Raw genomic sequence first — 18,634 nt, 5'->3', positions numbered from 1 at the left:
TACTTGACGGTTGTCGGAAGTTTTCTTCCATCTATTAAAATACAAAAGGTAACATTGAAAGATGTAGTAACAACAACACAATATTACAAATACAATTAGCTTTATGGAAACAAAGAAATAGTGTATTATGTTGTGTACCTGAATCCCAGCTTCAACAGGATATGTCTTAACGAAGTCTTCCCTCCTCGAAAACTTGTGTTTTCACGAACTATAGGAAGAAGTGATTTCAGAGTCGGCCTCTGCTTATGTGTAGCGTAGAAATTATAGATGAGTCTCCTTATGACTTCCTCATCAAAATTATCTACAGCTTCAACAATCTTCTTCTTCGGTCGTGATTTTCCCGGAGTGGAGAAAGAAGCTGCTGCTCCTGCGTCAATATTCTTTCCTTCTTTCCTGATTCTTGCCAAGGTTCGCTTTGAAATACCAGTGGCAGCCAGTACTCTTGCACACACACTTTTCAATGGAATTGATATTCCATTTACAGCCTCTTCTGACATGAATTTACATACATTGTATGCTAGTTCACGTCCTTGGCTGTGAACTACTCTGTGATTTCCCACCTTAGACAATGCCATAATGAGGGCGCTCAGAAGGACAATGTTTTCAATAGCGGCAGTAGCAGAACGATCTGAACACTCGGAATGCTAGCAACCCTATAGTAAATCCATATACCTTGCTAGCAACCAACTAACCCAACACCCCTCCAGTTGAGTGTGAGGGTGAGTCCAAGCAAACGAACTAAAATGCGTCTCTCGCGCCGGTGCCATAACTTCTCGTCCGGGCTCTACCGGATGCGCGGTTATCTAGGTCGATGATATTGGTGATAATGAGATTATTTGAGGATTCGCTATGAGATTACCTGACATTCTGGTTAAAGTTGGGGAAAATCTCAGAGAAAATCAAACCAGGTAAGCAGTCCAAACAGAATTCGAATCCACAGCACCAGAGCACGAGTCCTGCTCGCTGCTCCAAACCACACCGCTGTTTAAAGAGGATCTAAAATTGAATAGCCGCCCAGAACAAGATTGTAACCAGCAAATAGGAAATTCTGCAATGTATTCTACATACTTTTAATATTTTAGAGCAAGGTTAACAATCAGACATGTGTGCTGATTTTAATACAAGTATTACACAAAGTGCCATTATTCACGAAAAAGTAAACTTATGAGAAATGAGAGTTACAACCTTGTTCCGGGCGGCTATTCAATTGTAAAGAATAGTTCATGCGAGCTCCAAACCCGAAAGCCTCACTCCTTTTTCTATATTTCAGGGAAATAATTTTTATTATCATTAATTTGCAGGGAGGCTGGGCTAATGGTGAATGTAAAACTTTACAAAGGCTTTGCTTTCACTTTAATAAGTCACAGGCAGATCGCAGGATCCCTCTCAAGCTCCACAGCCACAGAGACGGACCGTATCTTGGTCGTCTGCCAGCAGCGCTATCTCTCACAGTCGAACTCGAGACTTTGTTTAGTTTAAAGTAAGCTTCGTTCTTTGTTAGTCGGGATTCCAAACATAACGCTAATTTACTTCTGGTTCTAGCGACTGAAATGAAGAGAAATCAAAAGAAATGGGAAGAAATTTAATGCTGTGAAAAAAACGGGCAATTCCAAGATCCTCTGTTTTATAGAAGTCATTTCTGCAGTCGTTTTTGCGCCTTAAGAAAAGCGCAGAGAATTTGTCGTTGCTGCAAAATGTCAGGTTTCGTAAAAATCTGTTCCTCGATAGACGACTTGTTCCACGTGGAAGGAAAGGAAGGATGACGGAAGAAGTGTAGGCCTACAAGGCTCTGTCCAATTTTGTGTGCTTCACCTGCGAGATGCATGCGAACACAAAGTCTTGCTTATATTTAGCCATGGGCACATCGCATAATGATGGCGCTCTGTGCCAATTAAACGCCACTGCAGTAGTGACAATTAGCCAGCAGGGGTACACAAATCTGAATGTCTTATAACAGGGGTGAGTATATTTTTGTGACATGAGACACAATTTGACTAGAAACGCTCCATATAATGTTTTTACTTGCGTTATTCATTATTAGAGACCGGAAGTATAGATATTAATAATCTTTCATTAATACCTATAATTCCGGTCTCTAATTTTCATACAATTTTAACAGTTCAAAATATCTTAATATGCATAAAGACATTTTGAATGGTTAAAATTGTATGAAAATGCATGGTAGAATGTATCGGTGTCACCAAGTTGACTATACTGTCCAAAGAGTTTGTAATATTACAAACTCTTTGATACTACCTCATATTACGCATATTCGCAACAGTTGAGTTTTTCTGTCACGTATGGAATGATATCCCCGTTTAGCGTTTGTTTTCACTGAAATTACAAATTATATATACCTAAACAGACATATGAAGTGATAGGGAAAAGCTTAAGGGTTGTAGGCTAGGGCAGAAATGATAACTTGTGGAAATCTAGAAATTTCAATTTCAATTTATTTCTCCTATAGATCAAGTACGATTGATATAGGACATTTAAATAGTGAAGCACAATATTACAATATGCATTACATGTAAATTACTTAAAATGCTATATACAATATAATTACATAAAATTATGCACTAGACCATTACAATTTTACATAAATTAAACATCTCTATTATAGTATAGGTAGGCCTATGCGTTTTCATTACTACAAGGCTATTTTCCTATTTCTCAAAACATAGAGCGATAGTCAATCACATAAGCGAAGAAATGTAGAATACAATAAATAATCTAATTAAGCAAGACAAAGATAGTTTTTTTTTCAAAATTATTCTATTGAGTAATAACATTTAGTCATTAGCAAGCTTAGGATCCGAGACAATTTAAGAATGAAGTTAAGTTACAGTGCAACGGAGTACAGATGGAGTGAGGTGGCGCGTTAAGTTTTGTTTACCTGTGCGTTAGTGTACAATCCGGTTAGTGATCAGAGATACAGTTTTCTTCCGTTTCTTCCTACGAAACAAACTCAGGTCATCACAGTACATTTTCAATTCATAGTGAACAGTTTTTTCGAACTAGCTGCAAGTACATGGTTGTTCATTGTAACGATGACACCTTCAACATCATCGAGAGACATAGAAACTTGTGAGGTATGTATCCGACTTCATTTTCCACCGTCACTAGATTGCATATTAACAGTAGAATATAACGCAGCACATTGACGTCGTTGTTTACATTCACAGTATGTCTGTCTACTATGTTCAAGAACTCTGTAGACAAGTTGTGCGTACACTGTTTGCTGAAGTGTCCCGGATCCTGAGCCTGATTAGATATTATTTTAATTTGCTTTTAAATGCATTTTGGGAATTTATACTCTTAATATGTTCTAGTAGATTGAAAATATTGACATCCTGCTATTGATGGTTTAGTAGTAAAAAGTTTCAAATTGTGCATTGTTACATGCTAATTTTCTTTTGTTCTAGTATTGTATGCGTGAATTTGATTGTTTTACACTGGTATATTATTTTTCTTGCTTTTTATATACGGTACATTATTGTTTAAAATATATAAGGAATACAGAATGAGGATCTTTAGACACTTAAAGGCTGCTCTACATGAATCAGTTTGTCTCAGTCTCACTGAAATATATCTTATCGCTCTCTTCTGCAACGTGAAAATGGTTGCACATCCCCAAATCATAATTCCATAAGACAGGACATATGGGATGTATTACTCCATAGTATATGGTTCTATGTAAATTAGTCTCTTTTAGATCTTGAATTCTTTTCATTAAATACAGACCAGATAATATATTTTTGCAAATTTTGTCTATATGTTTCTCCCATGTAAGGTGACTATAAATTTCTACTTCCGGAAAGATTGTGCTGCTCAAGAAAGTTCTTATCATACATATTCCGAAGAGATACAGTGTTAAAAGTTGTGTAATCAAGATGTATCTTTTTTATTGTTTCTGTGTCTATGTTTATACTAATATAAATGCGTGTTATGGATTGAGCAGTCTAAAAAACTATGTAATTTGCTTTGTTTTTATGATTGAAAAGACTGTTATGTTTTAAACCATTTGCTGTTTTGTTTATATTCCAGTGTAATGTAGTTTCTAATCCAGTGTAATGTAGTTTCTAAGTCTTGCATGTTTGTCCCAACATTCAGTATTGAAGTATCATCTGCATTCATCAAATTTTTCCTTGTGAAATACATGGTATATCATTGACATATAAAATGAATAACAGAGGTCCAAGTACCGAACTTTGGAGAACGCCATATTTTACCGGTAAGTTAGAAGACTAGTGCTCCCTTATGTGTGCATCCTGCATATGTAAAATATTTCTCCTTTGTGTTCTGCCAGTTATGTTGCTTTTTATTAGGCTGTGTGGATTCCATATTGGTGTAGTTTATGTAGTAGGTAGCTATGATCCACAAACTCGAAAGCGTTTCTGAGATCAGGAAATATACTATTGTTTCTTGCGTGTCTATCTAAGCAGCCGAGTATATTATTCTGTAATTTCAGCTATTGCATCACCAGTTGATCTGTTTTTTATCTAAATCCAAATTGAGCACTGTTTAAAATGTTAGGCTTTTCTATGAATGAAACTAATTGATTAACGATTATTTTTTCTACTACCTTAGATAACACAGGTACAGAAACTAAAGGAAAACGGATATCATATCGAATATTGTAATATTAAATGATGTTATAGTAACAGAGGAAAATAATGAAGTAAAGAAGAACAAGTGATAATAAGAGGGAATGAACGAGAACTTAGGAGAATAAGAATTAAAGCGAAATAATAGGTAGAATGAGAGCTTATTGTAATGTGAAAAAACTTAAGAAAGTGTATGATGAAGGATGGCTAGAACAGAGAAAAATTCTCAAAGCGAAATAATAGGTAGAATGAGAGCTTATTGTAATGTGAAAAAACTTAAGAAAGTGTATGATGAAGGATGGATAGAACAGAGAAAAATTCTCTCCGGACCCAAACCCGGGTTTTCAGCTCTACGTGCTGGCGCTTTATCCACTAAGCCACACTGGATTCCAGTTCCGATGCCGGATCGAATCCCTTCAGTTTAAGTTCTACCTTTCAGTTTTCCCTATGGTGGCCTACTCTCATGTAATGTGTCACAGAATGTGACAGTGGCACAGTGTCCAACGCACTATGTACAGAGTGCACTCATTACGAGTGACTAAATCATATAGATTTTTTTTACTTGGTTATTTAACGACGCTGCGTCAACTACGAGGTTATTTAGCGTCGATGAGATTGGTGATAGCGAGATGATATTTTGGCGAGATGAGGCCGAGAATTCTCCACAGATTACCTGACATTTGCCTTATGGTTGGGAAAAACCTCGGAAAAACCCAGCCAAGTAATCAGCCCAAGCGGGAATCGAACCCGCGCCCGAGCGCAACTCCGGATCGGCAGGCAAGTGCCTTAACAGCCGGTGGCGGCCATATAGAATTAATATATATATATATGAATTATTTCCTAATATTTCTATTTTTAATTTTTCTATGTTTTGATTAAAAATGAATGTAATATTTTCATTAAATCATTTCCTAGTCAATAAAACAGGAAATTTTCTAACAATTTTCAACTCCTAAGGCGGCCCTGAGAATGTTTATTTTAATTAAGTTGTGTGAAACAGTATGATATGATATAATAAGATATGATATGATATATGATATGATACTTTGTTATGTTACGTTATGTTATGTTAACTGATATGATAATATATATGATATGGTATGATATGATATATGATATGATATGATATGATATGACATGATACGATACGATATATGATATGATATGATATGATATGATATGATATGATATGATATGATATGATATGATATGATATGATATGATATGATATGATATGATATGATATGATATGTCGATAACCGTCCCCAGAAATTGTGAAGAAAATCTCATAATTTTATTTTATTACAATGTACTAACAAATATCCATGTATGGTGGGTCCCTATCACCACGGCATGGCGCGTCCTCAGGTTGCGGATCGAGGAGACGGCCTCCAGATATGGAGGGTAGCTGCGAATATATTGAATAAGCAGTCGTGGACAGCCGATAAGGGGTGATCCTCCAGCTTGGGGGTTGGACGAAGGGCTAACAACCCATCACCGTAAAAAAACAGCTTGTTACGAATCCCTACAATAAGCCTGGGAATAGGACTGATTCTCTGGCACGACCACAGCAAAGGAATAAGGTTTTGAGATTTGGCACTTGGAACGTAACTAGTCTTTATAGAACAGGAGGGGTAACATTAGTAGCAAAAGAACTAGCTAGATATAGAATAGACTTCGTGGGAGTAAAAGAGGTTAGGTTAGATGGGAATGGTATATCACAAACAGGAGATTACTTGTTGTATTATGGGGAAGGAAACAATAATCACCAATTAGGAACAGGATTCTTTGTTCATAAAAGAATAAAATCAGCAGTAAAAAAGGTGGAATTTATCAGTGACAGGTTATCATATTTAGTACTTAAGGGTAGATGGTGCGACATCATAGTTATAAATGCTCACGCCCCTACAGAAGAGAAAGACGACCATATAAAGGATAGCTCCTATGAGGAATTGCAACATACTTTTGATCAGTACCCTAGATGTCACATGAAAATTTTATTGGGGGATTTCAACGCTAAAGTAGGACGGGAGGATATTTTTAGACCAACTATTGGAAAAGAGAGCCTACACGCAATTAGTAGTGACAATGGAGTTAGATTAGTCAACTTTGCCACATCGAAAAATTTAATTGTCAAAAGTACAACATTCCCCCATAAGGATATACATAAATATACTTGGACTTCTCCAGATGGATTGACACACAACCAAATAGATCAGATCTTGATAGATAAACGGAGACATACTAGTATAGTAGATATTCGAACTTTCAGGGGTGCAGACTGTAATTCTGACCATTATTTGGTGATTGGGGAATTAAGAGAAAGATTATCAGTAGCCAAGCGAGTAGAGCAACAAGTTAATATTACTAAATTCAATATTTTGAAATTAAAGGACGAGGAAGCTAAGCAAAATTATCAGGTCGAAATTTCGAATAGGTTTGCCACTTTAGAAAGTTCCGACGAAGTTGAGAAAGAATTAGATGTTAATAGCATGTGGGAAAATATCAGAGATAGTATCAAAATTGCAGCTGAGCAGAGCATAGGTTATTATGAAACTAAGAAAATGAAACCGTGGTTTGATGAAGATTGTTGCATGGTAGTAGAAAGAAGGAAACAGGCAAAATTGAAATTCTTACAGGATCCAGTTGAGGAGAATGGAGATAATTATTTCAATGAAAGACGGGAAGCAAGTCGTACACTTAGGAATAAAAAGAGAGGTTACTTGAAGGAAAAACTGAATGAGGTAGAAACAAATGGTAAGAATAAAAACATTAGAGATTTATATAAGGGTATAAAGGAATTTAAGAACGGATATCAGCCAAGGGTAAACGTGATCAAGGATGAGAATGGTGACTTGCTTGCAGACTCTCCATCAATCCTAAACAGATGGAAAAACTATTTTGCGCAACTACTAAATATACATAGGCCAAATAGAAATGATCGGGACGAAATTGAAATACAAACTGCTGAGCCATTTATACCCGAACCCACGCTTTCAGAAGTCGAAATTGCGATAGAAAATCTGAAAAAGTACAAGTCTCCAGGTATCGATCAAATTCCAGCAGAATTAATACAAGAGGGTGGAAGTGCATTATATAGCGAAATTTATAAACTTGTACTTGCTATTTGGGAAAAGAAAATTGTACCAGAACAATGGAAGGAGTCCATAATTGTACCTATTTTTAAAAAGGGGGGACACAACCAACTGTGGTAACTTTCGAGGAATATCACTTTTGTTGACGTCGTACAAAATTTTGTCCAATATTTTTTTGAGAAGATTAACTCCGTACGTAGATGAAATTATTGGGGATCATCAGTGCGGTTTTCAGCGTAATAGATCGACTATAGATCAGATTTTTTGTATTCGACAGATAATGGAGAAAAAATGGGAGTATAAGGGTCCAGTACATCAGTTATTCATAGATTTCAAAAAGGCATATGACTCGGTTAAGAGGGAAGTATTATATGATATTCTTATTGAATTTGGTATTCCCAAGAAACTAGTTCGATTAATTAAAATGTGTCTCAGTGAAACATACAGCAGAGTCCGTATAGGTCAGTTTCTATCTGATGCTTTTCCAATTCACTGCGGGCTAAAGCAGGGAGATGCACTATCACCTTTACTTTTTAACTTCGCTCTAGAATATGCCATTAGGAAAGTTCAGGATAACAGGCAGGGTTTGGAATTGAACGGGTTACATCAGCTTCTTGTCTATGCAGATGACGTGAATATGTTAGGAGAAAATACACAAACGATTAGGGAAAACACGGAAATTTTACTTGAAGCAAGTAAAGCGATCGGTTTGGAAGTAAATCCCGAAAAGACAAAGTATATGATTATATCTCGTGACCAGAATATTGTACGAAATGGAAATATAAAAATTGGAGATTTATCCTTCGAAGAGGTGGAAAAATTCAAATATCTTGGAGGAACAGTAACAAATATAAATGACACTTGGGAGGAAATTAAACGCAGAATAAATATGGGAAATGCGTGTTATTATTCGGTTGAGAAGCTCTTATCATCCAGTCTGCTGTCCAAAAATCTGAAAGTTAGAATTTATAAAAGTTATATTACCGGTTCTTCTGTATGGTTGTGAAACGTGGACTCTCACTCTGAGAGAGGAACATAGGTTAAGGGTGTTTGAGAATAAGGTTCTTAGGAAAATATTTGGGGCTAAGCGGGATGAAGTTACAGGAGAATGGAGAAAGTTACGCAACGCAGAACTGCATGCATTGTATTCTTCACCTAACATAATTAGGAACTTAAAATCCAGACGTTTGAGATGGGCAGTGCATGTAGCACGTATGGGCGAATCCAGAAATGCATATAGAGTGTTAGTTGGGAGACCGGAGGGAAAAAGGCCTTTAGGGAGGTCGAGACGTAGATGGGAGGATAATATTAAAATGGATTTGAGGGTGGTAGGGTGTGATGATAGAGACTGGATTAATCTTGCACAGGATAGGGACCGATGGCGGGCTTATGTGAGGGCGGCAATGAACCTTCGGGTTCCTTAATAAGCCATTTGTAAGTAAGTAAGTAAGTACTAACAAATATATAATATACTATATGCTCTTTTTTATTTCTTTACAGATATGGGACGCTTCCTCGCCGAGACATTGATAGGAGAAACTCTGTCATCGAGTGCTGAAAAACACCGGATTGGGTTACTTCAACGTTTACAGCCCCATATTCAACCCTATGCCAGCGATGTCGCCTCGGCTCCCACGACACCTCCCCCATATCTGGACATGAATGTCCATAAAGGTATGATTGAAACATCGTCAGTGTCAGTTCGAATTATTGAACTCTGAGAGTTTTATTTATTTATTTATTTATTTATTTATTTATTTATTTATTTATTTATTTATTTATTTATTTATTTATTTATTTATTTTTTAATACCTGATCTACAGTTTTGACGCGTTGCTCTCAGAGACGAAATATTCATCGTTACAATCGTTGCTTACGAGATTATACAAGCTGGTGCATGTACCATTGCCACCGCGTATTTACCCATTTCCAGTGTGAATAAATACATATATAGCATGACCATTTTTTTCACATTCAGCAATTTATTGATTATGTTTTCTGCCTTTTCACATGTAGTTTAAAATTCAAATAATAATGCAGGAGTACTGTTTATATCCAGCTGTCAACACAATTGGACACAGAGACATTAAAGTAGATGTTAGGAAGTCGGAAGTTGTGGAACAGTGCATGTTATTCACATAAAAAAAGATTTTGTTGTTCTATTCTTCTAGTAGAAATTTATATTGTATTGGCCTAGACGCTTGATGAATGGATTTTTACTAGAATTTGCACTGTTATAAAACTTCTTCACTTGTTCACATAATAAGTCTTTCAGAAATGTCATGTCCAGATCAAAGTGTATTTGTACATTAGTTGTGTACCAATCTGAATTATGTATTAATCGGAGCACTTTATTTTGAACAATTTTAAGAGGTTATAACACTGTTTTTGGAATATAACACCAAGCTGAGGGAACGTAAGTTAGGATTGATAAAATCAGCATTTTATAGAGTATAACTTTTCTTCTTAGACTGAGAACCGGAGATTTGAACAGAGGGTAAAGATGAGATATTCTAAGAGAGCTCTTAGTTGTTAGATTTTATATGCTTGTGCCATAACAAGAATAATACCAAGGTATTTTACATGGTCACTATATTGAATTTTTTGATTACATATTTTTATTTTATCACGAGGTCTTTTAAACACTTGGAGAAAATTATTGACTGACATGTTTAAGGATTTAAAGAGATACGCCATTCTTTAAGCCATTTCTCTAACAGAAGTACGTGGTTTTGAACCGCAGAGTCAGCATATTGAGGACTGAATTTAACACTATATATAACTGTGTCAACAGCATACAGAAGTGTTTTTGTTTTGAGAGTAGTCGGAATGTCTGAAGTGTAGAGACAGTACAATATAGGACCAAGTACAGAGCCTTGTGGAACTCCAGCTTTTGCTATATACATGGAAGAAGTTGGCCATCTATGAGGACTTGAATGGATCTCTTTTCTAAGTAGCTAGCTAGAAGGTGAGTTAATGAGCGAGGCAGAAATTTATTAAGTTTATACAGGAGTCCTAACTTTATCAAATGCCTTTGAAACGTCCAAAAAGATGACTGCCGTATAAAATTTGCTGTTGAAGCCTTTGGTTATATCTTCTACTAGAGATACTACATTATGAGTTACTGATCTTCCTTTTTGAAAAGCTGTTTGCCAAGGAGGAATAATGGTGTCTGTATAAGGCAACTCGTTTCAGGATGATCCGTTCTAATAATTTTCCATGGGTATTCAAAATACATATTGGTCTTCTATTTTGACAATACATAGAGTTCTTGTTCTGTTTAGGAATTGCAATGATTTGTGAATGTTTCCGAGATGAGGGAAAATATTGAGTTTTCAATGCTGAGTTGAACAAGTTAGTACGAGTAATATGGCATATAGCTTGCTTTGGTAGATTTCTTAGAGCTAAGTTACTAATCTTGTGTGGTCCAGGAGATTTTTAAGATTTTAAAGTCCTAATAATTTTTTTAACTTCTGAAGGGATTGTGTGAGGAATAGTATTTGTATCATGAACTTTTAAATCTCTATTAATATTATCATCATTTCTTGGTTTGAGATCATGTAGTTCGGGTCAGCAGTTGGTTCGCTAAAATGATCCTTAAAATATTTCAGCAATTGCTTCAGCTTTATCTTGTGGATTGTATTTGATGCCATTTGGAGTATAGCATGATCAAGAGTGAGACTCGGAGCGTCATTACAATTTCTGCCGCTAGGTTCGCCTCGCAGTTGTATTAAATGATGAATAGTTCCATTACTAAGCATTGTGTATCGTGAAAATTCTTTGATTAATTTTGCATTACTGATTGAGTACGAAGATTATAAACATGCCAAGCACATTACAATCCTATTTGAGATTTATTGATGAATTGTTAAATAACAGTATGCAGATTTTCAGTGTGACTTAATGGAATTTACAATTTTGTTTCCCGAAAGTCTTGATTTGTTCAATTAAAAATTTTACTTTCAAAGTACATTCTCTATCCGGTTAATTTACTTAGGCAAGTTGATTGCCTTCAATTCCATATTTCTCCTTCAGATTTCGTTCCCTCTCATTCGTTTTAATTTCTGAAAGTAAACTGCCGCTGTCTTCTACTTTCAGACATCATCATCATCATCATCATTATTATTATTATTATTATTATTATTATTATTATTATTATTATTATTATTATTATAGTTCTTAGTTTGTCTTGCCTTAAGACAATCAGTAACTTTATTCAATATTTTCGAGGAAAAGAGTCTGATTAAAAATAATTTGCAATGCCGAAATATTCTACGACAATGGTTAATTATTACTGCTGAATATTGACACGTATACGATTTGCATAATTCAGGATACAACATACGCAGCAATGCGATTTTAATGTTGTGCATGCCGAGTTTAGTGTAACGTACTCCTATCATCCTCCAAGCCAAATCAAATATTATTACCACATTACGAGTAATAAATAAATAATAATTTCTACAATTAATTATTCGTTGTAATAAGGTACAACTGTCACCGTATGGTGACCGAAGATTTTTCTTTATGCTTTCATTAAATTGACAAGTCATGAGTGACGACAAAAACACCTCAGGGGAGCGAGATGCAGACATTACTAAAAGAGAAATGGGGATCGGGGAGAGCAGATGCGCATGTGTCTATGGAGGGGGGGGGGGAAACCTGAGAATCCTGAGATATTTTTTATGTATTGGTAAATCATCAAATACGGAAACCATTTCTAATCACATATATTGCAGACTAACTTCCTAATTTAATTCAATTCTAACTACTAATTTAAAAACTGTTTACACACGCTAAAATATTAGAGCATTTGCTATTACTATCCACTACAAATTAATCAGCAGGTCTATTAGATATAGATAGGTGTGTAAGAAAAATCGCACAATTGTACTTATCATGCCTTGTGATTGCAGTTTCCATTAGTAAAAATCATAACACTTCAACGTCAATATATTTTTTAAAAAAAGAAAGGGAATAGTTAGGCCCACTTACAAGTGATTAATTTATGAATTCAGAGAAATTAGCACAAGTATATTCTCCCTCTTTTTGTAGATCCTACAGCCAATGATGTTTTTCTTCTCTGACTTAACCTCTTTGATGTCTACAAGAGAAGTAACATAGGCTAAGCTTTTCTTGCACACCAGTCATCCAAAAATGTTGGAATGCTGCTGTTTGATCTGTTTCAATAATTGTTGAACATGCTAATGAATTAGTTCGCGCTGCAATCCACTTACATGAATAACGTGGCTTTAGTAGATTTCTTTAGCTAATCTATATTTGCCATCTACTAACTTTAAACCTTTGTATTTTATTTCCCCCCCTCACATTCTTTTCATTTTGTTTACATTTCTTTCCCAACTCTCTGGATTTGACAACCCTTTCCTGTTCCTCTTACTTGACTAAGTAACTGAATAACTTACAAACTATTAGGAGCACAAAATAGGCAAAGAGAAACATTATAAATATCAATACCAATTTATTAAAATATGTTTGCAACAGGGAACGAAATAATAGCAAGATACGCATAACTTAATGAAGAAATGCATTCGCAATTACGGAATACACTAAGTTATACTTATGAAACCTATTGTAAAGTAATAATAATAATAACAACAACACATAACCATTATTATCAGTCAGTTATAATTAAAGAAAATATGTTTTACTCGTCAAAATATTTGAGAAATCGCTGCTAACACATGGACAGAGATAATGAGTTTAACATGAGACAATTTGCAGGAACTACTGAACAAAGAACATAAGACGTTTTGTAAATGTTGAATTACTCGGCTCCTATTGGTCAGAAACTTGTGATATTTTGCAATTATATATGAGCACCAAAATAGCGCATATCTAGAGGAGAAACAATTTTTTTAATTTTTTGACATTGACATTTTGCACGAACACCAACGAAATGTAAGTTACGGAAAACGATGTTCAAAGTTTTAGTACTATTTATCTACTATCTCATACGTGCACTCAATGTTCTCCATATCCGTAAGGAAGTAATGAGCCACGCCTTCCTAGCACTGATCAGATAGTTTTCCTGTCTAAATCCCAAGAACATTTCTGTGACAGTGAAACTCCAAAATGGCTACTGAAAAGAGGAGTGGCACATTGCGCCGAGCTGTGGTGTTTAAATTTTAAAGACCACTTAGGTTCTTCAGACAAGCAAAATATTTCAGTATTTAATTACAGAAAAGTTTAGTAGCCTATTACTATTTGAAGAGTCCACTGCAAAAAGGGGGAATGTCATAAATTTGTGAAAAACGAGATGAAGGGTCAGTACCGTTGCTTACGAGATTAAACTATTTTCACGATACACAATGCTTAGTAATGGGACTATTCATCATTTCTTAGTGCAGCGAGGCGAACCTAGCGGCAGAAATTGTCATGACTCTCAGAGACCTACTCTCGATCGTGCTATGCGCCAGCTTGTATAATCTCGTAAGCAACGGTCAGTGCTATAGATCAAAGGGAGTAGAATACAATAAACTTTGTTGCATTGCAAGACAGATGATAACACTGGTCAACAGCAAAATTGCGACATGAGTGGTATATACAATTTTTGATTAATTGGGCACCCCTTATGACGAAACTGTTACTGAAAGTTGCCAATTGCTTCGTATTTTTATAGTATGGCATATACTTATGACAGGAAATTGTAACTAGATAAGAATGTAGAGGAATATAGGGGATGAATAAACACACTTAGAAGGACGAGCTGGGTTTATCTTAGGTTTGTTATTGTGAGGAAGGGACTAAGATAAACATACAAAACAAGAATTCATTTACAGTAGATCTCCTCAGTGCCTGAGAAGTGTTTCGGAGTGCAGATGTGATTTACTAACAGATAAAACTCAAGTAAAAACTTCGTCTTAAAACGTTACAAAGAAATTTGTGACATAGTGTAAAATTAATTTATAATAGTAAATAGTAAATAAATAATAAATAATGGTGATAAAATTTTACGTGTTGTGAGTGTTGTTAACAATGCCACGTAAGTGCATAAATGATCCTAACAGTTTTTGTTACATTTGCGGCGAAGTGGTGTTTGCTGTGCAGAGGAGAAATATCACTCCTGTTATAAAAACAGCTTACAATCTTTATTTTGGTGAATTCTGCAAATTAGGAGACCAAAATAAGAGTTGGGCTCCACATGTCTGTTGTAAGACTTGCTACACGAATCTTCTGGATTGGTTGAATCACAGGAGACCTTCGATGCCTTTTGCCATTCCAGTTATTTAGTTGGAGCCAAGAAATCACACTGACGACTGTCTATTTTGTATGGTACCACCACTCCGAGGAATGACGAATTATAAAAAGAAGACAATTGTATATCCCAACATACATTCTGCTACTCGTCCTGTACCCCATAGTGATGAGCTACCTGTTCCTACACCTCCTGAATCATATTCCATAGATTCGGAAGAAGAGCCTTGTGATCCAGAACCATCCACATCTACAGATCCTGACTTTGCACCTGATGTTAAATCTGAACATCACAAAATTAGCCAAAATGAACTAAACGATTTAGTGAGAGACCTGGAACTTTCTAAAGCCAAGGCAGAGCTGTTAGCCTCCAGATTCCAACAATGGAACTATCTTGCCGAAAATGTGAAAGGACATTTTTTCGTGACCGTCAGAAACATCTTGAGAAATATTTTTCTGTGGAAGGCGATTTAGTGTTTTGTAGTGATGTTAGTGACTTATTGAGTGCTCTGAACATTAATCACATTTCTGATCAGTGGCGGTCGTTTATAGATGCCTCAAAATTAAGTCTCAGAGCTGTATTACTCCATAATGACAATTAGTTGCCGTCAATTCCTATTGGTTATTCAGCGCATATGAAGGAATCATATGACAGCCTGAAACTCCTTCTTGAATCAATTCATTATAACACTTATCAATGGAAAATATGTGCAGACTTCAAAGTAATTGCAATATTAACTGGACTCCAACTAGGCTACACTAAACACTCTTGTTTCATATGAGAATGGAACAGTAGAGATAGAGTTTCTCATTTCATTAAAAAGGAATGGCCTTTACGTCAAGCTATGGAAACTGGAAAAATGAATATTAAACATGAACCTCTGGTGGAATCTGAGAACATTTTAATTCCTCCACTACATATAAAACTTGGGCTCATCAAAACTTTGCTAAAACGTTGGACCGAAATGGACCGGCATTCAAATACCTAGTTTCAAAATTTCCTAAAATGAGTGAGGCTAAGTTAAAGGAAGGAGTTTTTGTTGGTCCACAGATTCGTCAACTTCACCAAGATGAGATATTTGAATACCTTTTAAATGATGTTGAGAAAGAGGCATGGATTTCTTTCAGAGAATCGTAAATAATTTTTTGGGAAACAAACGAGCTGAAAACTATGAGGACCTTGTTACGAATTTGCTGTCTTCTTATCACAAAATGGGATGCAACATTGTCCCTTAAATTACACTTTTTACACTCCCATCCTGAAAGTTGTGGGGAAGTAAGCGATGAACATGGGGAACGTTTCCACCAACAAATATCATTAATGGAAAAACGTTACCGGGGAAAGTGGAGTGCAAGAATGCTTGCTGACTACTGCTGGACAGTCATCAGGGATGCTCCTAAACTCGACTACAAGAGGGAAGCAAAGAGAAAGCACATTTAGAAAAGGTAAGCGGTGTTTTACAAGACATCAGACAGATTTTCATAGAAAAAATGACTATAGAATTTTTCTTAATATTACTCTGAAACCAGAACCAACCTAGCATTTTTGTTGTCATATTCGTGTTCAGCATAGTGTGATCCTTTAGAAAAGTGAGGTTTCATTCATGTCGCAAACAAAAAGTCAAAATTTGTTGTCCAGTGATAATTCAAGATCTGTATCGTGTTGACGAATTGGTATACAACACAAAAAGGGGGAATGTCAAAGTTTAAATTTCATTTCCTACAAAATTAAATAAATTCCACCTTTTTGCAGTAAAGCAATAAAAAATTCAGTTTTTGTCACAATTTCGCGTCTTAAGCCAAACGTAACAAATAAACCTCTTTTAAACGAACGCAATTCAGAAAAACTTCATAATTATTACCTTGACCTTTATAAATGCATAATTATTACCTTGACCTTTATAAATGAAGTCTTAGCCGCGTCTGTGGCTCAAGTGCTAGCGCGCTAGTCTTTCATCTAGGCGACCTGGGTTCGAATTTGTGGTGCAGACGTTGCTGATGGTTTTTCTCGGGATACTCCCGTTTCCATTTATCATTCCACCTACACTGTCCACTTTCCTCCTCATTTATTCTATCATGCACAATAGTAAATATAGGCTGAGTGAAATCTTGGGGGTAATGCGGATTTCCGATGCTGATATAGGAGGGGCTTGGGTCTCCAGGCTCTTGCGGCATATTAGACTATTTGTATGCGGACGGGACCTGGCTGTGTCAGGGGCTGAGGTAGGATGGCCCACCTGTCAGCGTTGGTTAATCAGGAAGGGCTTGACGCTCCATGCCCCGTATCTTATCAGGTTACTCATCCGCGGAACGGGATCTGGCTCTATCAGGAGCCTCTATGTGACAAGGATGGCTCCCTGTCAGCGTCGAATTCACGAATGCCTCCCAGGCCACCTTGTCGGACTTGGACATTCATCGCTATAAGTGCGGATGAAGGACCAAAGCGTACCTAAAGATACGGATTGAAATGGAGGCTATGACGTATCGCTGCGAAGAAGGACTTTTTTTTCATCCCTGATCATTTTCCTACATGTTAGCAATACTGAACATAACTGAATTAAAACAATAAAATTTTGTTCGAGTGTAGACGATCTGATTGCGTTATCCAGACTACACCTTTTCCAGTTGTATTTCAGAAAATATCAATTGTATTTCAGAAATTATCAAATGTAATATTTCAGATTAGTCAATTTCATTTCAATACAAAGTACTGTAGATAATAATATGGTGGTCATGATAATTATTATCGTATATCATCATCATCATCATCATCATTATTTTCATCATCATCATCATCGTCATCATTATCATCATAGCTTCAGGCGGCAGAAGGGTTTGCCTGCTGATAACGGAGTTGCTCTGGACTGATTAGACCTACCTGTTTGTGTATTTTTCGAGGTTTTTCCCAACTGTGGGGAGAATGTCAGATAATCTATAGCGAATAATCGGCCTCATCTGGCCAAAATACCATATCGCTATCACAGATTCCATTGACGCTAGTCATTGATACAGCTTCATTAAATAACCTACTAAAAATTAAAATCATGATGAATCTCTTCTATTAAGCCACTTTTTCGGATATTTTTAAAAATTATTTCAGTCACTTCATCAGGACGATGTATCCCAATGTGGCACGAGTAGCCCGCAGATTGGAACGAAGTATATAAGTGCCTTAAGATATCTTGGAGGGAAGCCAGAATTGCGCATATTTGTGAACTTTTCTTCCTTCACTTTTCTCCTCTTGTTATTTTCGTTGTCACGATAACTGTCGTCGTCCTTGTCCCACCACCACCACCACCACCACCACCACCACCACCACCACCACCATTGTTATTGGTAGGGCAAAAAATTAGCTAAACAATGATGTCAGGATTGCTTAATAATAAGATCAGTGGTTGACAGCAAGAAAGTCCGGAATATTCGGTTGAATGAAATAATAATAATAATAATAATAATAATAATAATAATAATAATAATAATAATAATAATAATAATAATAATAATAATAATAATAATGGCTTTATTTAATCTGGCAAATAGTCTACTATTGTAGAGAAAACTCGTCCTCCATTTCCGTTACATCATGAAAGATAAGTGACAGAGAAATAATTCATGTAATGATATCATTGTCATTGAATAGTGTGTGTGTGTGTGTGTGTGTGTGTGTGTGTCTATTGCCTACCCACTTCATTTGCGTGACTCGGGTTTCGCATACTG

The 18,634-nt window shown here is 36.0% G+C and overlaps 1 protein-coding gene across 1 annotated transcript in view; it reads left to right on the top strand.

Moving 5' to 3' along the window:
* The window catches only part of LOC138701562 (src kinase-associated phosphoprotein 2-A-like), a 90,755-nt gene that overhangs the window by 44,107 nt on the left and 28,014 nt on the right, over positions 1–18,634 (top strand). The window contains exon 2 of the mRNA XM_069828581.1: positions 9,203–9,376. Coding sequence (XP_069684682.1) covers positions 9,203–9,376 — 174 coding nt within the window. The remainder of the gene's footprint in view (positions 1–9,202; positions 9,377–18,634) is intronic.

Source organism: Periplaneta americana, chromosome 6 (genome assembly GCF_040183065.1).
Source record: "Periplaneta americana isolate PAMFEO1 chromosome 6, P.americana_PAMFEO1_priV1, whole genome shotgun sequence".
Classification (NCBI taxonomy): domain Eukaryota; kingdom Metazoa; phylum Arthropoda; class Insecta; order Blattodea; family Blattidae; genus Periplaneta; species Periplaneta americana.
Note: the sequence above shows the minus strand (reverse complement) of the source record. Positions and strands in the feature narration are given on the sequence as shown.